General features: G+C 38.5%; 1 protein-coding gene and 1 long non-coding RNA gene across 13 annotated transcripts in view; one reads left to right on the top strand and one right to left on the bottom strand.

Moving 5' to 3' along the window:
* Positions 1-27,239, bottom strand: part of LOC145444388 (nesprin-1-like) — a 108,030-nt gene extending 80,791 nt beyond the window's left edge. For 8 of the 12 annotated variants that reach the window (XM_080322360.1, XM_080322357.1, XM_080322362.1 and 5 more), the window contains exons 1-27: positions 24,064-24,608; positions 22,965-23,189; positions 20,796-20,993; positions 19,376-19,496; positions 18,964-19,060; positions 18,088-18,308; positions 17,016-17,158; positions 16,770-16,849; positions 16,230-16,356; positions 15,913-16,063; positions 15,355-15,501; positions 14,881-15,046; positions 14,201-14,346; positions 13,939-14,106; positions 12,569-12,733; positions 12,284-12,439; positions 11,800-11,957; positions 10,751-10,888; positions 9,937-10,152; positions 8,895-8,982; positions 8,184-8,390; positions 7,521-7,642; positions 3,441-3,542; positions 2,698-2,836; positions 2,004-2,137; positions 1,542-1,728; positions 53-214 (exon numbers count right to left, since the gene is read on the bottom strand). In XM_080322360.1, coding sequence (XP_080178486.1) covers positions 53-214; positions 1,542-1,728; positions 2,004-2,137; positions 2,698-2,836; positions 3,441-3,542; positions 7,521-7,642; positions 8,184-8,390; positions 8,895-8,982; positions 9,937-10,152; positions 10,751-10,888; positions 11,800-11,957; positions 12,284-12,439; positions 12,569-12,733; positions 13,939-14,106; positions 14,201-14,346; positions 14,881-15,046; positions 15,355-15,501; positions 15,913-16,063; positions 16,230-16,356; positions 16,770-16,849; positions 17,016-17,158; positions 18,088-18,308; positions 18,964-19,060; positions 19,376-19,496; positions 20,796-20,993; positions 22,965-23,189; positions 24,064-24,101 — 4,002 coding nt within the window. In that variant the 5' untranslated portion in view covers positions 24,102-24,608. Of the gene's footprint in view, positions 1-52; positions 215-1,541; positions 1,729-2,003; positions 2,138-2,697; positions 2,837-3,440; positions 3,543-7,520; positions 7,643-8,183; positions 8,391-8,894; positions 8,983-9,936; positions 10,153-10,750; positions 10,889-11,799; positions 11,958-12,283; positions 12,440-12,568; positions 12,734-13,938; positions 14,107-14,200; positions 14,347-14,880; positions 15,047-15,354; positions 15,502-15,912; positions 16,064-16,229; positions 16,357-16,769; positions 16,850-17,015; positions 17,159-18,087; positions 18,309-18,963; positions 19,061-19,375; positions 19,497-20,795; positions 20,994-22,964; positions 23,190-24,063; positions 24,610-25,060; positions 25,181-27,004 lie in introns of those variants that run through there. The other 4 variants (XM_080322366.1, XM_080322365.1, XM_080322355.1 and 1 more) reach the window with 3 other exon arrangements.
* Positions 1-27,733, top strand: part of LOC145444422 (uncharacterized) — a 153,812-nt gene that overhangs the window by 9,957 nt on the left and 116,122 nt on the right. The window lies entirely within an intron of this gene.

A 27,733-nucleotide genomic window follows, 5' to 3' on the forward strand; every position in this document is an offset into this window, starting at 1 on the left:
GTAACAAGATTTTTGGTTCTATCTAGAAAGAAAAAAGGCAAAAGAGATTTACCTGAAGGATAGCCAGAAAATTGCGCCAGGCTTCCTTGCACTGCTTGGTCTGGTGACGGACGTTTTCACTGCTTTCCGGGCGCAGTATGTTTGGAAGCTCGTCGCCTAGACCAATCAGGCTCTGCAACTTGGCTTTGCCCTCGTCAACACTTTTCAGAAGTTCCTAAAATAAAACGAAATGAATTTTACAAAAAAAATGAAAAATATAAATGTTTCTGATTTTTTTTTCGCATGACATCACACAGAAATGACTCGGGCCTTCAAAAATCTAGTGACTTGACTTGATTTGAGTCAAAACGTACCGTGACTCAATATGACTTATCATTCGAAGGCAGTGAATTGTTGTCAACACTGTCATTACCCTCAAAGTTTGGCGCTTCTTCGATACATCCCCGAGATCAAAATTTTTAAACGGAAAAATAAGTTATTTTTTCGTGTTGGTGAAGGAATATTAGGGTAGGAAGTGGGTTAGGGTTATGGTTTGGGTTAAGGAATCCCAATAGTAGGGTTGTAGGTGAGAGATATTAGGATTGTGGGTGAGAGATATTAGGATTGTTGGTGAGAGATATTACGGTTGGGGGATGACAGATATTAGGGTTAGGGGTGATGAAATCCTCGAACTAGCGTCCGAAATCCCCCTAATATATTTTATCCCCCAACCCTAACATCTGTCATCCTCCAACCCTAATATCTCCCACTCACAACCCTAATATCCCTCGCCACAACCATAATATTTCCCACCGAAAACCCTAATATTGGGATAAGAGAGAGAGAGAGAGAGATTTATTTCTTCGTCAACCAGAATAAACAGAATGAGTAAGCATGAAAAATGCTCAAAACAAAACAAAAACACATACACAGTAATAATAGTGTGTAATTGCCTCTATAACGGTATAGACGGGTGCTGGCGATATGATCCTTACGATCTTCATGTCAAGCCGGAACCTAACCCTAACCCACTTCCAACCCTAATATCCAGCACCCACAACTCAAATTCCATCCAAATCTTAACACGAAAAATAATTTATTTTTCCTTTCATAAATTTTTATCTTGGGAGTATATCGAAGAAGGGTTCAAAGTTTTATCGTCATCTTTTTTCCATCGGTACACACTTATTCACATAATTCGGCATTTCTAGACAAGATAGCGTAATGGTGAAGCGTCTGGCTTCTCGATTGGTAGGTCGTGGGTTCGATCCCCGGCCGGGTCAGATCAAAGACCTGATTAGTAACACTGGTATCCATGACTTCCCCGCTTGGCGCTCATGCATTACTGGGATAGCATGGAGGGGTGGTGCATGACTTAGAAAGCCGTAAGGCTATATTTGCACTTCCTTGTCCAGCAGCATATGCACATCATGCACAGTGCACACATGGTATGCATATGCACAGATCGTGTGTATGTGTATCGTGAGTCGGTGTATATGCCGCAAAAAAAACTTCAAGGACAAAAATAAACTACGTCCTTTCCTTTTCCTTTTCTAGCATACCTGAATTCGCTCCAATTTCTGCTGGGCGGTCTTTTTGTCACCGGAAACGTCGCCGTAACGCTGGACCAGCTCCTTCTTCAGTTTCAACCACTGATCAAATTCTCTGGCGCAAGTATGGAAGGCTTCCAGAAGGTTCTTCTCGCACTTTGTTCGGAGTTTAGCCAGTTTCATTTTCATGTTATCATATCTGCGCAGGTGAAAACAGGGCGGGGCTCATTCAATGATATTGCAATAAACCAGGATGTTATCGGTTGACACACAACAGGGCTGGTAGTCAGCAATTAGTAGAGATTTTCATAGAACTTTCTGCATCAATAATCGTATCAAGAAATGAGACTTGATGTATAATTTTCTTTTGAAATCTGAAATACTTGCTGACAATTCATGTATATGTATACGAATATTATTCAGTTGTGTATTGAATTTCTGTACCTCGGTGAATCTCTTTAAACAAATACTTACCTTTGCAAGGCAGTCGTCACTTGTTTCGATAGCTGATCTATTTCAGAACTCTGATACGATCGACACAAACCATTGAGTTTTGCCTTCAGAGAGTCAACGCCCTCTTGCATGTCGTCCAGATCTTGAAGCAAAGACTGAATACAAAAAATAGATTATTTTGAATTTTCAGAATAGTTTCATTTTGCAACATCTAATATCATTCCTATATCTTCACATATTGCCTAATTTTATTTCTACATTTTCCAAATTCTAATTTATTGTACATATTTCAAGTATAACTCCTAATTAAACTTCTAATCATTAACACCATCCTTTATAACTGGTGCTTAACCAGGGTTCACACAAAGCCCAAGGTTTCGCTGAGCCAGATTCAGGGGTTTGCTGTAGGTCAAGACATACACACCAGCTTGCAGTAAATTTTCATCATAATCTTCTGTTTTGTGTGAATGTCATGTTCAATGGTTTTGATCTTATAACACTGTTGTTGATGCACAGTTCATTTCACGCACCAGTATTCTGTAGCAGTGTATTAGATTGTATTAGATCGCTGTATATTTTTATTTTGGGGGTTTGCCAAAGACTTGTAGATTAGCATAAGGGTTCACCAGGCAGGTAAAGGTTCGGAAACACTGTTTCAAAGTAACAAGACATCTGTAGATTTCTGCGCTGTGAGTATGTTAAATTGCAAACGTACCTGACAGAGCTTTTTAGTTTTGAAAGCGTTGGCCGGTTTGGTGAGTTCTTCCGTTTCTTTTTGAGGAAATCTACCTTCCAGCTTGCTCAGTTTTGACTCGAATTCGGTGAGAGCTTCTCGCAGAGCTGACTTTTCAACACTGGGAAATTAAATACACAAATGAATACTGGTATTGAAATGAAGCCGAATATTTTCGGCTGATACACGTCAGGGGTAATCATCAACAACTAGTAGAGACGTCACCAGCATGAAAATTCGATTAGCGAGGCAAACAGATAGCTTAATCTCAATGTACTACTACTAGATAATACACAAGCTCCTTCTCTTGTCACAAAACAGGGTGGCGTATTTTGACTAAAGGCGGCTCAATGGCACATATATGGGGAAACGAACTGGAATTTATCAGAGAATGATCGATTTGGAAACATGTTCAAATAATCATGAACGTTGCAAGTCTATCACAATATCCATAGAACCAAAATATGACGAATAATAGCCGGTGAGTAGCATAGTACTCAAGTAATTTTTGCATACTTTCACATAATGCACAACTTCCTCAAATGGTTATATTTAGGACTACTTCCGCATTTACTTTACAGTACAGTGCAGTAATTAGGGCAAACTACGTCTTTTAATTTTCAAATTTTCATTCTACTCGTATTTGAGTATAGAGTTATGACGTTACTTCTACTGGCTTGCCAACGTCGACTACATTGACGATATCCGATGATACTTTAACATACCCGTAGCTCTTTTCATAATCCAAAAGCTGGGTTAGCTTGCTCTGAAGCGCGATCTCGGATTCCGTCATGCCGCGGTCCCAAGACCTCCATTCTTCCTTCAGACTGAAAAAGGCGGTACGAATTATTTAACCCAGTGTTTCACAAACTTTTTCTAATTGTTTTTTTTTGCTACACTTAGTACCACCTGGAGCATGAATAAATTATTTCAGTAACAGGTACCGGACTTTATTAGTTATTGGTGTTTACTATACCATACCAACAATTAGACTTGGAGAGCTAGATAACGCTAGTTTAGGGTTACCATATTTTTGTGAATCAAATTCCGGACACTCTTTAGCGCCCACTAGCGGATTTTAAAATGAGGGTTGACATATTGTCCGTCAATATGACATCACACTAGCAAAGCACTGCCCATCGACTGTATACACAAGTGGTTCTCAACCGGGGGTCCGCGAAGCATTTTCAGGGGGTCCGCGAAGCCTCTAAATTTACTAAATAGTTGGTAACCTCATTTTTATTTTTTAATTAGGAAAATCACGAGGCAGTTTCGCTTCATTACTAGTAGAACTCACATGAACAGAATGGCCGTCTGAGATGACATATCCTACTGTGCTGACTCATTTTAGTGGCTAAATTGTCAATATCCTACCAGTGTTGGGATGACTCGAGTCATGACTTGACTCGAGTCAGACTCGAGTCACCTTTTTCGTATGACTTGACTTGACTCGAGTCACTTTGCAAAAATGACTTGACTTGACTTGACTCGGCGTATCAGAAATGTCGATTGACTCGTGACTCGGACCAAAATTCACGAGTCAATTTCAAGTCATCAAGTAATCGGTGTCGATAAAAATCACTGTATCTTGCATATGTTCGGATTGTTCTCGAAACGCTCGTGTAACCCTGGAAAGCGATCAATCATTCATTGATCGAGCATTTTACTGAGCCTCGATTGTTCTCTCATAAATAAATTGACCGCAAACGAAGTGATCGAAGCTTATGTTGTCGTAAACTCTAGTAGTACAGTAAAGTAATAAAATACCAAAGTGTATATTCTGTCTCTGTTCTTTTACCTTTACCAAACCTCTTGTTTTATTGAAATTTAATTCGAATATACGTTATATTGTCGTCGAGCATTAGAGCATGCTCGAATTGTATCATATCTATTTTTAAATGGGTGATGTATTACATCTTAACACTTCGTTTCTCCATTCTGTATTTTGGTTTGTGCCTATTAACTGAGGCCATGCAACAGTTCTACGCATACGTGAGCGATACAACGTCTTCTAGCGTGTATATTTACCTCTATATTCGCTCAGCGGTTCGGAATCAGTGACCACTCAATCTGTATTTCAGACAGCTAGCAACTTACAATGACGTAATCATGCATCACACTTCGAAAATGCAACTTGACTTGAAATGTGACTTGACTCGTGACTTGACTTGACTTGACTTGACTCGACTTGACTCGAGTCACCTCCGAAAATCGATTGACTTGACTTGACTCGAGTCACCTTTGAAAATCGATTGACTTGACTTGACTCGAGTCAAAATGTCCAATGACTCGGAATGACTCGTGACTCGAAGGTAGTGACTTGATCACAACACTGAATCCTACTGATCCAAATATTTTGCTGTATAGTGGTGATTTGTTAGGGATTGTGTAAAATTAAAAAGTTGGATTCAACAATCACGGTGACTTCGTACTGTTTATAAAAATCAATTTTCTCCTGTGATATCCATAACTGTTTTCTATAATAGTTTCAAGATGAGCTGCTTGATAGAAATATCCAGGCCTGACGTTATATGTTCAATGAAATAAATTAGTTTGTCAATTTTGATGCCATATTTGTTGCGATCGTACCCAAATCTGTCGTCGCAAGCGTTACGCGTTATTTTTACATTTGCCACCACCTCTGTATGTGGAGACAGATTTTCAACACCCGTTTAAATCAAATCGAAGGCGCAGATTTTCAAGACACCACCAAGTATTTCAAAACATTTAGCTTCAGAATTCGCTTGGAATAAATAAAAATCTTCCCAATTACTACTCAAATAATAGGCTTTTATGCTATTCTCAAGAATGATCAGTGGTCACTCCGTTACTGTGTATTGTTTGTTTTGTTTGTGTGGGGTATTCATGGTGTTTGTCGACTACAATGGTCAATTGGTCATTTTCACCAGGCAGTTTTTCCTGCATTTTTGATTCCGTATCTGCCAACTTGTAGCACGACCCACTTCTAGACTTTTTAAAAGACACGGCTTACGGGGATGAGATGGCGAGGAGCAGCCGAGATAAACCTTCAACACATAGGTTGGAATTCTAGTGTCGACCCCCGCTAAAACTTCGGCGAGTTCGCGGGGGTCCATGACAGTCCAAAATGGGTTCGCGAAGACAAAAAGGTTGAGAACCACTGGTTTACACTATACAGGAATGGAGTGGAACATAGGTCATGAAGTGGGCTATCTTTAATGTGAGCACTGGTGATTGCTACTTGCTAGGTTCTGCAATAGATTTCTCAACGGGCCAGATGAAATCATCTGAAGGGCCGTGTCTGGCCTGTCAGGATTGTGTTTGACAGTCCTGCTCTACTGTTAGGTCGGTGCGGTTATCTGTTTATGTGTTTTAATGAGGTCCGAAACTACATTTTTTTCTCCCGCTGTAACTTGTTGGGCACTTACTATATGCATTTGGCTCTTAAATTTTATGTATGAATTCTGTCAAAAATATTGATTCTTCCATATATATTAGGCTTCTATAAAATGCACCAACAGGTTGCACATCTGGTGATTTCCAAACTTTTACGGCCGCGACCTCATTTCCGACTTGAAAATGTTCCGTCGCAAAGCTCGAAACTTGATCAGCTGCATGATTACTAAAAAATTCAGCTTGCCCAAACTTACTCACGGCCTAGAAAGCTAATTACGTCCAAGATCATCGCAATCCCTAGATAAAGGCGAACGACCTCATGGAACCACTGTCTGTGACTGAAGCATCCAATCGGTCTTAACCAACTCTAGGAATATACAGTTAGTTAGCTTAAAATTGCGATTACAATCAGACTTATTTCAGTAAGTGATGGTTATTTATATTTATTTTGATTACATTTTTGGCTAGGGTGGTGCCTGGTGCCTATACTAATATCATTATACGTCGCATGAACTCGCGCGCGGCGCGAAGAAGAATTTTGAATAGCATATATCTGCTTGAAAATAATATTGTTTATGTTGATTTACGAAAAACTTTTTGAGCCTGCTTCAAGCCTTCAAAATTCCGGACATTTAGGCATATTTTAGAAATTCCTCCCGGACGCAGATTTTTCAGTGAAATTCCGGACATGTCCGGGAAATTCCGGACGTATGGCAACCCTACGCTAGTTGGACTCAGCAGAGGGTAATGTCAGTAATCTAACTCTTATCTATTTGGTGAAATGTTTCGATGATCTCATTTTTTCCCAATTTTTGAAGTTTTTGTGAATTCAACAGTAATTCTAATTCTAATCTAGTTCGGGTAAAAATGTGGGCGTTTCTTTGATATACCCCCGAGATCAAACACATGTTCCCAATGATACCAATTAATGTTTCCCATGGACATGCCAAAATTTATAAACGTCAAAATAAATTGTTTTTGCCTTTGCAGCGATAGATATTAGGGCTGGGTGGGGGAATGGAGATATTAGGGTTGGAGGTGGGTTAAGGTCAAAGTTGGGGTTAGGGTATCCCAAGATTAGGGTGGGAGGAGATGGGGATATTGGGGTTGGAGGAGAGGGGATGTAAGGGTTGGGGGAGGGGGATATTAGGTTTGGAGGAGAGGTGGGATCCCCAATATCCCGCACCCACAACTCCAATCCCAACACGATATAAAACTTATTTTGAGGTTTATAGATTTTGAGATGTTCAATGTTCATTTGAAGCATTTATTGATGTCATTGTGAGCACTTACTTGATCTTGGCGGTATATCGAAGAAGCGCCAAAATGTGTAGATACAATTCCAATTCTTATTTAATTTGGAAAATTTCTAGGTGCCGCTGATGAGAATCACCGATTTAACCATTGCTGGCGAATTAATAAAGAACAACCTTGCAAGTTCCGTTTTGATGACGTCCTGTCCGACTTGTGCTGTGTTGCTGATGACCTCCTCGCCGATTTCTGTGGCGTTGTCAAGTTTCTGCCGGCCGTGAGATCGAGAAGCTTTCAGAGCCTTAAAACAGCAGCATGATTGGAGATTTTACACCGATATAACTACATGAAAAAGTATATCAACAATCGTATCACCAAATATGACATCCCCATCTTTCTAATAACGGAGTCGATGGCTTAAACTCAATGTACTATTTTATACGACACACAAACTCCTGATTTTGATTTTGATAAACGTGGACTCTTCAGCCCATGAATGAAAGAATAAATGCCCTCAACCAATTCTCTTGTCTCGATAATTTTTGGCACAAATACAATTATCCATTAGGCAATGGCTGATAACAGAATTAATGGCCGTTGCCCATTCTGATTCTAGTTCCAGGGGATGTATCAATTGATTCCACCGTGAAGGAGTTTGTATATAATCGCACATTGAGCCTAAGTTATCTGTTGGCCTCTATGATTTGAATTGTGATACAGTTGACTTCATATTTGGTTACACAATTGTTGATATCCAGCGTTCTTTGACTTGCTGAGGATTACCTCTGACGAGTGCGAGCCAGGTTTATTTCAATATGAATAGAGCCACGTTGATAACTCACGAGAATCTTATTCAATTTCTTCTGCAATATCTCCTTCTCGCCAGCCATGTCAGACCACCTATTCAACTCCTCTTTGGCTGAGTTGATCCAACCGCAGAAATTCTGTACCGCTTCGTAATATTCTTCGTGCCTCTTTACGCACGTTTTGAGATGATTGTGACGATCTTTTGCCAAAGTTAGAACAAGTTCGTATTGATGAAGCATGTCCTGCGAAACAGAGGCATGCACACTGGATGAAAACTATTACAAGACAATATAAAAGGACAAGCGACAATGGAAAGGGCGTACCATCAACGACGAAAATATAGCCGTCATATTCCTGTACCTAGATCTGTTGCCTGAGTCACTAATCAGAAAGTAAACATACCGCTAAACTTGATACAGAAACCCTCGGCTACTAAGGCTAATTTTGGGGTCATTTTCAACATCAGGCTACCATGAAAAAATAAATTCTGGAACCAGTAAAGTGATATGAACTTCTTTATGGTCAAACCTTAAATTGCTGCTATTCTAGAGTGATTTTCGATTGACTCATCAAATCTCAATGCTATTTTCATGCTGTCAAAAACTTGGGATATTGTGAAGTGCTAATATTGAGTACCAGTAATGAATGAATGAGACTAATAAACATTTATATTCTGATACTTAATTCTAGTGCGTCTCAATGAAAATAGCTGATTGTTTTATGAGATCTAAAAAGAAAAAGCATACCTGGATTTCATCTTGGTCCAAATCAACGGCTTTCTCGTTCAAAACATTCACCGCCTCTTCATGGGATTCTACGTCTTGCAAGATCAACCTAAAACAAGACAGGAACTCAAGATTCGAGTTGTCTCAGTCGTGAAGACTGTTGGAGGTAGAGAACTCATTGAATACTATATTCATATTGAATGAAACCGGTGCATTTTCGGCTGAAACTGGTTAAGGGTAATCGTCAGCAACTGGATTCGAATCCAAAAACAACTCTGCATATGGCTCAGTGTCTCATACTTGAAGAACTGGATAATTCTAGTTGTCTAGCAGGACAGATTATAGCGAAATGCGGGTAATTTAATTTTAATCTAGTATGTGAAAAGTTTCTTGCCTCTCTTGCCTTTTTGTGAATGCAGTAATGCAAATTCTAGTCCAAATCCAAAAAAAAAACACTGTAGAGCTATCATTCTGATTCTCATTTAATTTGTAAAAGCTGTAAATATTGCACACTGTCCAACTCCACACGATGGAGGTGTGCCTTGCGTGCCTTGGAGTCGACTTTTATCAAAATAGCCCGACCCAAACTCTGTCAACAAGTGTACCACCTGAAAATAGTACATTGAACGCTCTCTCTTTCAAAATTTTGTGCTGGTGACGTCATATTTTGTGTTACGATTGCTGATATACAATGTTCTTTCCAGTTCTCAACTACTTGCTGATGATTACCCCTGACAAGTGTCAGCCGAAAATATTCGGGTTTATGTCAATATGAATATACTATTCGATTGTGTATTGAAGTTCTGTACCTCCAAGAAGCTGCCCAACTCTGGTGGAACATTCGACATTGAATTACTTTGCGTTTTGGTAGTTACGTAATTAACATTCCAATCTAACTCATGATTCCAATCTCACTGATACAGCCATTCTCATTGCGAAAGCATACATGATTTGATATAAACTGAAGTTGATATTATTGTATTAGTGTCTGTGAATTCATTAATTGTAATTCTAATCTAATTTGGAAATGCTGAAAATCTTCTAATACTCCAACTCCACTTACTTATACTTCTCTAGCTGGGCTACTTTATCCTTCAGATCCACAGCGGCGGCGAGAGATCCAGACAGAACGGCTTCGTTTTCACGCAGCCAGGACGAAAGTTCATTTCGCGCTTGAGAATATTGACTCCAATCGAGCAGCTTTTGCTCCAATTTCGCTTTGCAGTCGGACAGCTTTTCGAGAAATTCGTCGTAACTGCTCTTCAGCGCGTTCTGATCCCTTGAAGATTGATGTGAGCATTGAGTTTGACGTAAAATAGTGATAAAAAATGAAATGATAATAAAATAATAGAAAAGGTCCAAATCGGAAAAAAATAAATTCCCAAAACCTGTCGAGTAGAATTGGAAGTAGTCCAAATCAAGAAAAAAAAAAAAAAATTTTTTACTGAAATCTGTCGTGTAGAGTTGAAAGTAGCGATTAAAATAAATATCAAAAATAGATTCCCAAAACCCGTCGAGTAGAATTGGAAGTAGTCCAAATCAAGAAAAAAACGACAAAAATTTTTTACTGAAATCTGTCGTGTAGAGTTGAAAGTAGCGATTAAAATAAATATCAAAAATAGATTCCCAAAACCTGTCGAGTAGAATTGGAAGTAGTCCAAATCAAGAAAAAAAATGACAACAAATTTTTACTAAAATCCGTCGTGTAGAGTTGAAAGTAGCGATTAAAAAAAATATTGAAAGCGAATTCCCCTAAAAATTGTCCAGTTCAAGAAGTCTAAATCGAAAAAAAATCTGTTTTGTTACGCTATCGGTATCGATCCCAAATTCTGATACCGGTCAGACTGTAATTTGAAGACTTGAAAAAACGGTCTTACTTCTTCATATTATCTTTTCCGGCCATCACTGTTTTCATCATGGCGCGTTCACCTTTGCCGAGAGCCACGTTGAGTTTGATCTCTCCCTCCTGCTTCTCCAAAGTCAGATCCTGGAGAGTTTCCTGAGCGGCAGCCAGTCTGGAAGGTAATGTAAGTTTCATGCGTAGCCAGAGATGATCAAAGCATATTAAGTTACTGTTATAAGAATATATCATTGTGTATGCGCGATTTCTTCAAATTATTAAATTTCTTTATCATTAAAGACACGATTAACTGAGCAAGTAAAATCTCTTCATCTCATCGTTGGCCCTCAATTAGAACTAGAAGATATGATAGAACTACTTCAAGTGGAATAGGAAAATGAAGATCGGAAAACTACTCGGATAAGTATTTTCAAAAACTAGATTTGTTCAAGACGTCAAATACTTTTAGTGTCCGATCGAAGGTGGCTGCTTTTCATATCGCAAGATGCATTTTCATGACAAATTTAAATTGTAAACGTAGCAAAAACATATATCAAAACAAGGTTTTACTTCACAAAATTCAAAGTCTAAACGGCAAGAAGTTTTGCCAAATAAACTGTTGAGTTCAAGTGAAAGTATCAAGAAAAACATGATCACTTGGAAAAGTTGCACAAGTAGATAAACCATACCTAAGTACTCCGATAAAGTAAAACAGGACGTTATATGTTTTTGCGGCATATACACTAACTCATGATACACATACACACGATCTGTGCATATGCATACCATGAGTGCATGATGTGCATATGCCGCTGGACAAGGAAGGTGCAGATATAGTCTTGTAAGACTTTCTAAGTCTTGCACCATGTACCACCCCTACATGCTATCCCAGTAATGCTGAGCGCCAAGCTGGGAAGCCATGGATACCAGCAGTACAAATCTTTGGTCTGGCCCAGCCAGGGAGTGAACCTACGACCTACATATCAAAAACCAGGACACTTCGCCATTACAGTATCTTAAAGTACTTGGAAACTGACCACTTCAGTATGCAATGCTGAAAAAAGATTTCATACTATGTCAACTCACCCTGCTTCTATGTCGTCACAGCTTTTCGACATGGCGACCATCATGAGACAAGTGTCCAGTCTCGAAGTAGCCGACAGAATCCATTCCTCGGCCGTCTCGAAAGACTCTTCGTACTGACGATGGTCCGTTACGATCTGCTCGCATTCTCTCCAACGTTCCTGGGAACACAGAAAATGTAAAACGAATTCTAGTGTTGACAAGATATGATTTGGGTTGGGCACAACGATATGTGTACTCAAACCCCAAGCGAGTATTAATTGTCAAGATTCAAGCAGACTTGGACAACTACATAATTTTAGTTGACTAATTCAAGTGAAATGCCGGTAATCTATTAGGGGTATAGACCTTCAATATATAATCAAATATTATATTCACTTGAAGCTACTCTGTACATCATCCATACTCTTAATAACTTATTAGTCAATTCCTATTCAAATCACTCAGGCACTCGACCCCCAACAGCCCTAGTCATAACAGGAAATACCTTGACTTTTTTAGAGATTCCGTGGTAATTTGTAATTAGCTGGTGGGCTTTTCTGGCGCCGGCACTTTGCGAGGAATCTCCATCCACGAGATCGTAGGCTTGCTGCATCAGGGTTTCTACTTGCTGAGACTTGCTCGCGAGATCTTTGACTATCGCCTGGATAGAATTGAAATTATGGTCACACTGATGTCTGATTTGAAACTCTTGGGGGCACAGAATTTCCATATACCATTTAAAAATATAATATACTCATATTGAAAGAAACCCAAAATATGACAATCGAACCTCGACACGTTCCATTCTCTCCTTTTTCTGTTTCAACTCAGCATCGAGATCATCTTCGTCTCTCATTTTCTTTTCGATATCTTTCAACCACGATGACAGTTCCTTACGATTCTCTTCCAAAGATTTCAAACCAGACAACGACGCTAAGAGTTTACTTTTGACTTCCTATTAGAAGAAATATTTTTATAATACCTTGAATTTTTACTAAATTACAATAAAGAGGTTGCGATTTCCGAGACATTCCAGAACGGCTTCAAGCAGAAATTGACAATAAAAGGCCTGAAAATTAGATTTGGCCAAGGTGTGGCATAAATTTAGTCGTGAATCAGAGTTGGTATACTTTCTAGATGTAATTGCATAATGCATTTTCACGCTAAGGCAACATGACTGATGACAAAATATTGGAGACAGTAGGGCGAAATAGTTAGTGTACAAATCTAAAAATAGTAGGCTATATTGAGTTCAAGCCATCTGTTCACCTAGGTTACTCTAATTTTTTAGCCGGTTACGTCATTTATTGTGATATGATTGTTGATATACAATGTTAGGGTGGAGTGAAAAATGGAAAATTTTGAATTTCAAAGCGGACAAGTGATATGTGGTGACAAATATCAAATTTTTTTTTTAAGAATTTTGGACTCGTGCCCCCTCTAGTGGCCGTGCAATTTCACCGAACTAGCCAAAATTAGCTAATTTCCCCATATATTGATGACCGCTTTCGCTAGAAAGCTGATTTTGGGCTTAAAAGATGCGGAAGTAACAAGTTTCAATCTCACTTCCACAGAACTTTGTCTCAAAAACGAACAGAAAGAAAGTTACAAGCAAATTATTGATTTCTAGACCCTTTTTGCAATGTTCTTTCCAATTCTCTACTAGTTGCTGATGATTACCCTTGGCGAATGTCAGCCGATAATATTTTGGTTTATTTCAATTCCAATATGAATATATCATTCCATTGTAATAGGCTATTTATGTCATTTCAGAGTTCTTGAATCACTCCTACTATTAATGAAAGATCTTTGCGACAAAGCAAATTGATCGGTGACTCCGCTAATAGGGAAATTTACCAAAATATATTCAGTTACAACGATACAGGGGCTATTTCGTCAGGTTACTATGATAATTTCACTCGAAAAAGCGAAACAAATCTATTCAAAAACTAATTTCTGCTCAAAAAGAGCCAAATTGTGTCAAAAACTTGAGCAGAATTGGAAGTAGCCGACAAAAAACTCTTCGAGAAAGTTGAGCAAATTAGCAATATCTAGTTAAGTACTCCAAAACAGTAGAAGTAATTTGTTACAGACCAAATCTCTTCCGCAACTCGTAGCAAAAATCATATTTGAGAAATAGAATATGAGGAACGTAATTACATCATGCTGGCTCAGGAAACGCAGCCATTCTTCTTTCATGGTTGTAATCTGTTCCTTTACTGATTCGATACTGCGAGGTAAATGTTCGATGGAATGGTTTCCTGCTTCAACCGCGGCATTTAGTTTTGACTGTCCGTCGCCCACTTTAGCGGCGTGGCTTTGCAATTTCTGTAGAACGAGCAGAGAGTTTTGAAATGTACTCAAGTAATTAGTTTAGTAATGTAGATTTGGTCAGGGAGTAGCATACATTTCATTTTATTACCTGAACCCGTCCTTCCAAAACTGGAATATCGGCAGACGTGTCGGAGCATTCGGCTAAGACTTCTTTCCCGGCCCGATAAAACGCGTAGAAAGATTCCACAGCGGCATGGAACTGTTCGTCGAGATGACTTTCCAAAGCCTCCACGACTGAAATGGAATGAAAATCTGTTTAGGACAAAAATAGATTTCAAAACATTCAGTAGAAGATCATTGAGCGATACTATATACAGACTTGTACGAATACTGCATTTTAAAAATGAGAAGCTAGAATTAGAGCTAGAACTACTCATTTATCAAAATCCGCAACTCGAACTAGAACTAGTCACCTTTCAAAATCCACAACTAGAACTTCTCAAAACACAGTAATGAATTGACTGTCAACTAACTGGATATCAGATGGGCTAATCAAGGAATCCCCAACCTGTGGCCATGAGCCTTTTTCAGAAAATATTTCATAACAAAAAAATTTAATGAGCTGATTTTTTAAATTATCATCTCTGAATATACTCCACTATAACTTCACGGACCCTTTTTTCAACATTTTTTGAATGGCTGAAAAAATAGGTGGCCATTTATTTTTTGAAGTAATTAAAGGGGTTGCAGAAAAGGTTGGGAAGCGCCCTGGCTAAAAAAACCATTTTAATCTTAAAGAAATTACATAAGAATAACAAATCTGCTCACCATCCACAGAAAGTTTATAGACGTTGTCGTAAGTAATCGTGAGTGTTCCCACTTTTTCCTTGACCTTGTCCAATTCATTGCTTTGATATTTCCTGCATAAACTGTTCAGATGTTCTTTCGCCGATTCGACATTATCACGTTGTACTGAGAGATCGTCATGGATTTCCTGAGAATATAAAGTAAATGGTGACTCTTCATGATGAAACCCTCGATTTCCAATGGCAAGGAACGTATAATTCCAGTACCGGTACTCGAAAACATCATTTTACACTATTCTCGACTTAAATTATTAGATTTAAAACTTGATTGAGATTCGAATAATCCAATCATTTAGACCAGCCCTAGTTGTTCTTAGGCTAGTAGCAAATTTACGAATGCAAAGCAAAAATTCTGCAGTATAAGAATTGGCTGACACAAAGACATATAATAACGGCTCTCTGGTAAATGAAAATTGTGCAATATGCATTAAATTACCCGGGCTTTGTTCAAATTCTCCGGCCTCTTGTCTCTGGTCAGATTTTTCAAGGAATGTTCCTTGTGGTTGAGCCAGTCGATCAGTTCCTCCACGTAATTGGAGAGCATCGATTTTTGTGAAGTGAAATCTTCCAGCTTTTCCTGAGCCTGTTCGATGTGATAAAGAGAGAGATACAGAGGTTATTACTTGTCAACCATGCAAATCAATAACATGCATAACAAATGCAATTGGGTGAAATCATACATGCAGATATGATAAGCCTTGGACAACAAGATACCGTTATTCTAGTTATTTGATTTTATTTCATTCTAACTTGGAATATTAATAGTTTTTACAAATTCAGTAATTCCACTTCTAATCTAATTTGGAAGAACTGTGTAAATATGATTCAAATTCTTAACTAATTTAGAAAACCTCAAAATTGTCATCCAGGCCTGGAACATCACAGAATTGGTTACCATCCAAACTTTACCAATAAAATAAAATAATGTACGCAAAAGAAAACACAGCATCACGTAAAAATTACAGCACTCTTGAAAGTTCAACCGACCACACACCTGTTTGTAAACGGCGATCGCTTTCTCCAATTTATTCCTCATGTTATCATTCACTTGCGCGAGCTCATCCATCTCTCCAACAGACAGCTCTTTGCGATTCTTCTCCAAATCCAAAACTTTGTCTTGCAATGTGTCGTACAGAGCTTGATGTCTGCAAAACATTCACGATTAGAAAATATCAGACCTGCGATACCTTTTTCAAATCTTCGATATTTTGACTGGTTTAGTGTCTTGTGTCGCATTGTACATTGTATGTGACGTGATCGGATGAAAAATATATCATCTGATGAAGCTTACGAATGTTAAATGGAACTCACTTATCGATATCTCCCTCAATGGCAGAAAGCTTGCTCTTGAGAGCAGCACTGTCCTCTAAACTTGAGATAGAAGCATTGAGATCGCTTATAGAAGTATTCATCCAAATTTCCATCTCCTCATCGGCTCCTGTGAATTAAAGAATATGTCGCTATCGGTTATTAAAGGTTGCTATACAACACATAGTTTAATTTATCAGTGGTTCCCAGATTACAGGCACCTCGTTGAAATGCATTGCTTAACATAATGTAGCAACATTTTCCCCCTAGATGTCAATTCATTGAGAGACAACCCACAACACATAAATCTCACCATTTTCAAACTACATACACCCAACTCAGACCTCTCATTGGATTCAATATCTCATTTTAGCTTAAAAATAGGTGGCTCGAAGAATTGACCACTGCTAAAACGGATATGCACATTTTATATGTGACATTGCTAATCTCCATAATCGGTATTCAATTCATACTTTCTGTTGATGATGAAAACCATAGTTGAATGCAACATTTCCATCAACCAAACAAGGAATACATTTGCACCTGAAAATTCCTTCCACAAGCTCAGTTGCTTCGACAGGCTTTCAATCGTTTCTTCGACTTTATCTTGAACGTCCAGATATCTAAAATAGAACATAACATTAAATAGGCCGGAATCAAAATCACAGCAGCCGGCAATTCACTCTAATGAGTTTAATTAGTCAACTAGAATTATCTAGTTGTAAAAGTCTACAGCCCAAACCACCAAAGGTTAGCAATCAGTTAGGTGCCGATAAAGATAATACCAACCTGTCCACGATATTCTCAAGCTCTTCGTGAAGATATGCCATGTCACAGACGATGATTTTCTGGATTGCAGCAGAGAGAACTTTTCCCTTTTTCTTCATCTCGTCCATTGCCCCTTGCTGTTCGTCGAGGCCCTCTTTCAAACCCTGAAAAATCATGCTGCCAATTTACACTTGAATGTATTATTCTCGTATTGAAATAAACCCTGACACTCGTCAGGGGTAATCATCAGCAACTAGTAGAGAATTTCATAGAATATTGCAATTGGACTTGTGAGGCAATCAGCTATCTTCATGACATATACTAATGTAAGTAACATAAAGATTAGTCAATTTTAATCAATTGCTATTAGCATTAATCGAACTTGGTCGTATCGTCAAGTTTGAGTCAATGTTAGGACCCGGTGGACTGATAAAATTGAGTCAATAGGACAATTTGGAAGAAATTTCGGTATTGGCCAATAACGGTGAAAAATTTCAGCAATCTTGGTGACGTCACAACATGGTAGTGTGGAGTCAGAGAACCATAATCTGCAAGTGCCATACTCAGAATATTGATATATTTCTTATAGTTTACAGGTGTACAGATGCAGCCTTTCTAGTTTATTTTGTGTTCAAGCTCTGAAGTTTTGGAAATGCGCCTTAAGCTGAATGCCATATCTTTTGAATATCGGCAGAATATGTCGAGGATATCGGTGGAAGTGTTAGTATTGTCGGTATCATTTTATCGTAATCCTGAGCTGTTCTTGTCAGGATTGTAACCAAGTCACAAGGCTCCGAGTCACAAGTTAATCTCCCGTTTATAGTTTTGACTCGAGTCAAGTCGAGTCATTTTCAATTCACCACCGATAGACTAAATACCAATAATGCGGTGACTTTACTATTCTCCGAAGTTAAAATGAAATGTCTATCTTGACCGTCCCATTCTCGAGACATAATGACTCGAGTCGAGTCGTGTCAAGTTGAGTCATCAAAAAGTCGTGGCTCGAGTCGAGTCATTACAACCCTGTGTTTTGTATTCGTGAAGTTATCAACGGTCTGAGCATAAATCTTCAATAAGTAGGACCACCACCAACCTCTAACTTGGAAAGGTGCCTTTTCACTTCGTCAATTGTGAAATGCCTGGGAGCTTCTGCAGCCTCCGCAATTTCCTCCGCATTTTTGATAACTTTCCAACTCTTATCCCGAGTGAGCTCGTAGCTCTTCAATTGAGCCATCACTTTTTCCAGGAGCTCCTCAGTCTCGTCAATTGCAGACTCGGCATCTTCCCAGCTCATGTCAACGAGTTTCAGGTGATCTGAGATAATAAGTAAGGCAGCTTTGCAGCAAGGACCACAGTGGCATATTTGGGTGGGATACTGACCAAACATAGGGTCATAATTGAATGAATGTAATCAATTGCGATAATGATTACTTCAGAATCGTGTGATTACAATCAAGATTACAGCAAATTCTACCAGCAGTCGATTAAGATTACATGGAAAAGCAATCACAATAATTCACGATTACACTTAACTGTAGAGATTCTTGGAGGTACATAACTTCAATGCACAATTGAATAGTATTTTCATATTGAAATGAACCTGGATATTTTCGGCTGACACTCGTCAATTGTCAACATATAGTACAAAATTCAAAAGAACTTCAAAGCATATCAACAATAGTATCACCAATTATAATGTCACTGGCATCAAAATTTGAATAATCGAGGCAACAGATGGCTTCAGCTCAATGTACAATTTCTAGATTACACAAGAACTTATTCCATGACCACAAAGTAGGTTCGCATATTTTGACAAAAGTCAAGAGCCAGTCACACAAATGAAAGATTGGCAAGCAACTGCCAGCGAAATCTATCGTCTCGATAATTGATTTGCAAAAATAGAATTGAAATTAATAAAATTCTCCTTATACTGACAGGACTGAAATCCAGTAATTGGCATGAAAATTACCTTTTACAGTGTCACTCTGAGAAGGGTCAGCATCAGTGAGTTGCTTTCCTTTGCTCTGAAGACCCGATAATTCGTATTGCTTCGATTCAAGCTTTTCCTGTTCAAGAAGAGATTGAATGTTATTACGGAATTACAAGACAGTGGTGGTGGGCTGTGGGGTTGGAGGAGTGGTTCTCACACCAGGGGGCGTACAAGCATCTGAAGAGGGGCGCGAAGCTGGAGTCAACAGATAATTTACCTCCGATTCAAAGGTATTGCTCCGTGTATAGTAAGTATTTCATATTTGAGAATTCTCTCATCAACAGTCATAATTTTCCATGCCATCAAACTATCCGTTGGGATTGCTAGCATTCTGGTTGCATTTACGGGATACTATGGAACTTATTTTTTAAATATACGGCAAAAGCAATACCTTGAGTTTTTCGTTCTTTTTACTTAACTCCTGCAGATCGTCTTGAGTCACCTTTGTGAGATTTATATCGGACGAGGCGTTTTCTTCGATCTCATCCAAGGCATTGACAAGTCTGTCCTTTCTGAAAAGCAAAACAGATTGGTGCATATTTTGTGCATTCCTGTCAAGGCATAAATGTGGATTTCGTAAAGTGTGTGATAATGTATTTCCAAGTGCTGCTGAAGTAGACGTGGCATTGAGATTAGTTCATAATTGCTTTAGTGCAAAAAGTTGCAGTAGCACTTGCTCGAATCATAGATGATATGATGTATAAGAGTATGATCAGAAGACATCAGATTATCTCCAAATTCCAAGATAAGATAATTCCATCAAAGGGTAACATTATGAAACCAATGGTGGTTATGGGGAGCGCACGTCAAGTACACAAACAGTGTGAACATTGTTGGTATGAGTTCATGAACAACAATGCTGAGGCCATGGGTATCTCAAAGACCATGTAGGATAGTCAATCAGTACAAAGATGTGCGTAATTCTTGCAGCAGTCATGATACAATTCAATAAAATTGCTCAGGTCGATCTATGTCCAGCTAAATAATTATTTATTCCAGTACAGCAAGGTGAGGAGACATAGGCTGCCCTTATTTTGGTAACCTATAATTAACGAAGAAAGCTATGGCAATAATAACAAATTCTACTCGCCTCAAACCTATACATAAAAGGGGAAGGCTCTTTAGCTAGTTTATGAATGGTGTTACTTAAACAACTGAGTCCGTACATTGTGATGACATGAAAGGACCATTGTTTGATAAGTAAGGCATTGTGTATAAGTAAATAGAATAGTACAATACCTTAAATCCACCATGAGACACCATAGCTTACTATTTCCACGCTGCCAATACCAACAACTCACCAAAATATATATATTGTCAGTAGTGAGGCAAAAGAATATGTTTTTTATTTTGGCAAGGAGTGGTTATTTAATCTCACTCGAGGGTTCTTGAACTGTCCATAATAATAAGGTGATAACCTAGCTAACATCAACAATTTTCCTCAATATCTGGAGTTCAATTGTAGATGCCTTTTTGTAAGTTGAATTTGGTGATATATATGAAAAATGTATGTTCACAATAAGGTAAAATGACATATAGCTCCACTGATAGAGCTTTTATGTATTAACATTCCGCTACCATGATACAGAGGCTGTTTCGCCCGATTGATATAGTAGTTTCATAGAAAAAAGTGAACCAAAAGCTCAAGTGTAACAGTAAGTTGAACTTGGTGAGATATTAAATTTTTGTGTTGAAGTTTTTGAATCTTCATAACATCTTTTAAAGTTTCCCTTGATAAGTGTGAGCTAGAACAGCTTCAGGTATGGTAAAATGAATAAATGATTCACATCAATTATTTACACATATTCCACCTGTCCAGAAAGTTTTTCCAGATATTATCAACTTCATCAAAATGCTCTTGCTTGATCGTTATCTCAGACACGATGCGATCAACTTGTGATTCCAATCTGTTTAAAAATCCTTTCACGGTAGTTCGTTGTTTCGAGGATGTGTTGTCCAAACCGGTTAACTGCGCCTGTTGCAACACTCTATCAAGTCCCGATCCAGCCCTGTTGTGGAAATTAATGTATTATTCATTGCATATTCAACATATGTAGCAAGAAAGCGCCATTTGCTGAGTGACACTGAGTATGAAACAGAATGTCACATCGTTTTCACACTATGATCAAACTCTTTGCTTTGATACTTGGAGTGTTCTTTATAAGTTATCTTCCACAATGAGAAGGTCGTACTTGAGTGCTTCTCAAAGTCATGAGAGCAATCTTCAAAAATGTCAAGGGTTTTGATATGAGCAAATATTTTGGAAAAGCTTTTGGCATCGTCTAGGAACGCTACTAATGATGAGTGCTGAGAAAAATTGAGCACCTGAGTGTGATCCGATTCCGAATCTAGTGCTAGCCTTTAAATTGAGACTAGTAATAAAGTAGGCTATTAAGTGAGACATGTTACCAGTAAGACAGACTTGAGTAATTCAAATACCAACCTTTTATATGATCACAAAGTGCACTGAATCAAAATTCATTTCTATTTTTCAACAACAATTTAACATAGCGATCCCTACTTCACATATATGCTGTTTTCATAAACCAGGGGTGGCCAACCTTTTTTCTATTCACGGCCGCATTTCGATTACTTATGTGGCCTACGGCCGCATTCCAGGACATAGTCGCTATGAACTAACTGGACACCAAATACCCATGATAAATTCTCCATGTCCAATCCCATTGAACTCCGGACTAATCTACTTTTTCATTTCGTCTTACTATTCGCATCTAAATCGCTAGTGGTCATGGTCATGTAATGAATAATTACCAGGAGTGGTTATGGTCGCAAAAAAATTTTCAGATTCATGAATTAATTTCGTCATTAATATTAGTAGTTAGACATATTACTGTCAAATATTTAACCTTTCTCAGCCCATGTGATCAGATTCACGGGTAGAGTTGATGGAGGGGTGTTTTTGAAAATGTAGGGCAAATTTAAATGATGATGCATCTTCGGGTGGGCCAATTGTTATTAGTCACTTTGTGCCTACTGTTATTTCTTGACCTCCCATCAGGATTGTCGGTATCGTGATAAGATATTGGAATCTCCCAAACGTACCAGAAACAAATTTCTTTCGTGAGGAGCACACGATTCCAAGTTGGTATTGCTATATGGGGTGCATCATTTTCCTCCGCCGTTCGCATCTGTACTCTAGGGCTCAGATTGCAAAGGGCACTAATATATTAAATTCGAAAAATGAAGATGCATTGAATCGTGGCCAGCGCGAAGAAAATTTCAAGATCAATTAAATCTCTCAAACATTAATTTATCTCTCAAAAATTCGGGCATAGATTAATTAAAATCTTTCAAAAATTCGGGAGTCAATTCATAAATTTAATTTTCATGTCGACGGCCGCCAACACATACTAATTGAATTACGTGTCCACGGCCGAACTAATTTCCTTCCACGGCTGCAGGTTGCCCACCCCTGCCATAAACGCACGTAGCCTGGTGCTGTATGTTCTGAATGACACAATCAAGGTTTCAAGGCCCCCAAAGTGAGAAGAAATTAGATAAAAAGAAGATTCTTGTTGATGAAATTTCTCCTATAGTAGCACCACGCGTATAATTTCGTACTCGAAAATATCGACTCTCATTACTCGACTCGAATCATTATGACCAGCCATACACATCATAATATGAAATAAAATTGTGTGGCATGGGACGGGAACATGATTTTCTGTGTTCACAAATACAATGTGATCGTATTCATTAATTCAGAAGCTTACATAAGGCATAAAAATCATGTTTCGTTACATTACAAAATCCAATTTAGCCTTGATTCTTAGTTAGACTTGGTAACACAAAAAAAAAAACTGGCCACCTTGAATAAGAGCTTTACTTTACAACGCTAGTGTGATCTACTATTAATGAAAAGCATAAATAAAATATGAATATACTATACAATTGTATATTGAAGTTCTGTACCTCCAAGAAGCTCGTCAAATAACGAAAATATGGCAACCATAACATACTTCAAGCACTCTTTCAACTTTGACTTCAAGTCGTGGGATTGTTGCTGCCATTTCGTGAGTTGCTCGGAAGTGATCACGGCCGACGTCAGTTCGTTTTGAATCTGTTGAAGCTCTTCTCTGAGATCTTGAGTTGCGTTGTGAAACGGCGACAACTTGTCAAGGGCGTCTTCGCGTGCCGATACAATCTCGCAAACGCGACCGAGAAACTTCGTACATTCAGTGTATCTAAAAGATATTAATTGAAGTGAATAAGAATGTGTTGACTTTTACTTGACAGGAAATATCCAACAAAAATGATGAGAAAATGGGTTCTGGGGCCTGCCTGCAAATGATAAGTTTTTTCCCAATAAAAACTGACGAAAAAGTCAGATTTAATACTGGAAAGGTTATATGTCAATGATGACAGGCATTTGCCAACATATTTTCATTTCATCCCGTAATCAACTTCCGTGCAGTTATATTCAGGGCTGTAATGACTCGAGTCATGACTCGACTCAAATGGCGATTTTTTGTAGACTAGACTTGACTCGTGTGATTCCCTTAAAAATGGAAAATGACTCGACTCGACTTGATTAACTTTGAACATTGACTCTTCTTGTATTCGGGTCATTGCACGATGATTCGACCAAGTCATATGCCTATCAGTACAGATACTTGAAAAATAGGCCCAAAAATGTCTTTTATCTGTTTGAAAAATCTGTTTGAAAAAAAGAATTGGAAAAATGAGTATATTATGAATTCACAGTATTCGATATCACCAAAGAGTTTCAAAATGTGACTTCAATTTGAACTCGAAACTGAACAAAATGACTTGGACTCGAATTCGACCATTAGCACACCGACCTGGACTCAACTCGGTGGGGAATTGAAAACGACTCGACTTTACTCGAGTCAAAACTATAAAAGTGAGATTGACTGGTGACTCGGAACCTTGTGACTTGGTTACAACCCTGCTCAGATCAGTGATGAAATTCTTAGAATTATTAAGTTGTCTTTTTTGATTTTGCAATTTCACCTTCAAACCACTCCAGCTATATCGGCTTGTAAAGGGGCTATACGATATATACAGTACCATTTCATCGTCAGCTCGCATTCATACCTTGCAATGAGAGTTTTTCTTTCTTTTGGATCACACATGGTCCGCAAATCTTCAAGATGCGACGCAATCTCCTGATATTCATCCTGATGAGATTCGATTTCATTCCGCTGAGCCTATCAGATAGAGTAAGTTGAGTGTGTTCAACTGATCATGATGTACATCGTTTTACTGATAGATGGAAAGTTGAATGCACTGGCGCGAGATGTAAAACAGATAAAAACGCAAAAAGAATGTAATTTGATTGCACTGGGCTGATATGTTCTCGTAAAAACATTTTTCAGGCTTGCATCGATGAATATGGATCTGGAAAAGAAGCTGCGTTAATAATAACTGCTCCGCATTTCCAGATTTTTCAGACTCTTTCTTGTCCATATTCCTACATCTTGGTGTCAGCTCAGTTCAGTATATGGCATGGCGCGTCTTTGTGACGTCGTTCGCACCAGATGTCCTGCAAAAATTTGCAAATTTCGCGCGTGAGTCAATGCTCGCTGCAATCGAAAGTGGGCCATGCTAGCCAGACTTGGACAACTAGATAATTCCAGCGAAATGCCGGTAATCGAATTCGAATTTAATTTGTGAAATGTTTTTATGCTCTGCGGAATGAAAATGATACAGGCGAACTGTATAGTGTGAAACAAGCCAAGCTTGCAGTACAGACATTTTCCATTTCATTTGAAGAGCTTCTTGGAGGTACGGAACTTCGATATACAATTAATTAATATATTCATATTGAAATAAACCCGAATATTCTCGGCGGACACTCGTCTGGTGTAATCAGGGTTACTATAGTTGCTGACGATTACTCCTGACGAGTGCCAACTTGAACTATGCGGGTTCATTTCAATGAATATACCATTCAATAATAATTCCATTCTAATTTGGAAAAAAAACTGTAGCTATAATTGTAATTCTAATCCAATTTGGAATAGCTGAAAATTTTCTAGTTTTGTCCAAGTCCGATGCTATCATTTCGTTGACCTCCGCGACTGCATCGCACGTGAATTTGTTGAGTCGCGGCAAGTAGTAGCTGCCTGGTCAGCATCTTCGTGAACACTCTTATGAACCATTTCAGTCTACGATTCCAATGGCGTCTTTGAGGTGCGGGATTGCGTAAGGTCTGAATAGGAAAAGTCGAAATTTGCCTACACGAATCCGTGTTTACGTGGTCACAGAGGATTCCTACTTATAGACAGAATATCTAGGAGCCCATACATGAGGCACTATACGAGACAGTACTCGCCTAAATAATGCAATACAATCATCCTAAAAGCGTGTTTTTGGAGCCAAATTTTCGCACGATATTAGATATCATCAATTAAAATAAATACTGGTTTGGCGTTACTTCGCATCTATCAAACCCCATGTTTGCTACTTTAGTTGTTCACTAACGAATTCTTCGACGGACTCAAGTGAATTTTGTCTACACTGCAACCACTATAGATACGTTTTTAGAATATACTTTTACGGTTTTCGAGGCAAAACTGTTTATATTATATTCTGGTATTTCATCTTTAGTTCATACGTTGTTCGTGTGGTGTTATCACGTAACCTCGATTTGTGACCTGACCATTTCTTCTCCGTTCTGATATTTCATTGTTATTTCAAACGCCTTCTGTCTTGTTATACAATGTGAATTTCATTGATCGTGGTGCAAAGGGCGACGAGCGCCAAATCTTTCAGTTGGATAGACAACAACAACTTAAACTTTCACGTTTTCGATATTATCACGTTGAAATTAGTGAAATGGCATTCACAACTGGGTGACGCGTCCCCGCACGTGAAACCATATTGTAATTTCAAAAATTACACACATTCATCGCATTTAATTAATATGATGTTAGTCGCGAATCTGCATATCTGTTACGCACAGCTCACAATCTCTACCAGAATAATCGCAAAGCATTGCGATTTACATACGCGTAGGTAGGTTACTTCTGATTTTCTAGCGAGACATGAAGTGAATAGTGTGATTGCTCGACAACGTAGTATGTTATTGATAGATGTTCAATCAATGTTCATTCAATCGCATCAGCACCAGCGCACAAAACGGCAAGATCAATCAATCAATCAGCCTTTTTTTATTGATATTTTCATGATTTCGAAACACCACAAAACTGCGACACAACGAAAAGATAGGAAGTTGTCGAAACAACTTGAAATAGTCTTTGAGATCAGACACCCATCTTGGCCTAGAGGCGAAGTAAAGAAGAGGCATGTATACTGAATGAAAAGTAAAGCAGAGAATACAAGACGCAAGCGACAAAATGAGGTAACATGTGGCGGAAGGCGAGATCGATGTTAGGTCGTGGTCCGGTAATCCTGAAGGCTGACTAGTATTTATTTAGAAGAAATTGCGAATTCCCAGTAATCTAATTCTAATCTAATTTGTGAAATGTTTCCATGCTCTAATTATAATTATGATCTAATTCGGAAAAGCTGAAAATTTTCTAGTTATCCAAGTCTGGTAGTTGTGCTTCGTTGACGCGCGTGTAGCGAACGTGCGCTGTTGACTCTGAGGTGAAATAGTCGTTGAAATTGGAGGGACATTGACAGCAATGGAACTGATACATAAACTTGGCAATTTCTAGCTTCCTCAATCCTCATATCTTCGATGTTTAGAACACCAAATCTTTTGAGTAGCGATTTATCAGTTGCACATCCAGGCCCCGTGGGGCTTTGGCAATGATACGGATGATTCGATGTTCAAGTTTTTGCAGTGGGTCAATCGTATCATGAATCGAGCAAGAGGAAGGGCTGGATTCACATCGCACGCGATCGAAGGTTAATTTCGTTCAAACGTAATACTTAGCCACGTTAATTCCCACTTGATCTAGCTTGAGCTTATCGAGAAACGGTCAAATCGTCAGAGACAAAGAAAATCGTGTTATTGACAGAGATGTCTTAATTTATCGTATAACTACTTCCGATGCAAGTCTCTTACGTCACTCTTTTAGCCCATTATTTCGATATTTTCCCACTCCATGACCATCATGTCTCTTCTCAACGTTTTATTAGACTTCGTCAAGTCGCTTCGATGCTATCCTATATTTCCGTAGCATCGCAATGTTGTGAGGTTACCACAGATAAATATATTGGTAATTCGAACGTATTATCATTCTAAAACACAAATATGTACATTAATAATAATACCTTGAGAGGTGTCGCTGTCGCATTAACATTAACAAATAACAGAGTAACCGCGGACGACAATGATCCATGGTAATTGGTAATGTATCGAGTACGTATGGCGTCACAATCAACAAGTCTAAAATTGGAAGCGTGGAGGTTCTATTTGGACGCCCGGCTTTGCCAGTGAGAAAATGGAGCCCACTAGAAAGTATAAAGTAGCCATTTAAGGTGATCTGGGACCGACCAACGATATTTTATTATTGTTATTTTATGAAGTTATCGTTGATTCCGGGTAGTCCATATAAATAAATAGAAGAACCACAATGTGCTATTTGGGGTCACATTGGCGTTCGTTTTAGTACAAGGAAGTTTCTCAGGGCCGGATGATATTTTTATTATAACCATAACATCAAGACGGATGTAAAATTTGCGATATTTCCATTTTACGTGTATCGTCTATCATCCATAGTTACAATGGCTGATTAGTCACGTTATTTACAGAATGAATTTCGTTTCTTCGCTTTTGGATTATTCGATTTAT

The sequence above is a fragment of the Botryllus schlosseri genome, chromosome 8, assembly GCF_051294905.1.
Source record: "Botryllus schlosseri isolate E-star chromosome 8, Bs_hap1, whole genome shotgun sequence".
Lineage (NCBI taxonomy): Eukaryota > Metazoa > Chordata > Ascidiacea > Stolidobranchia > Styelidae > Botryllus > Botryllus schlosseri.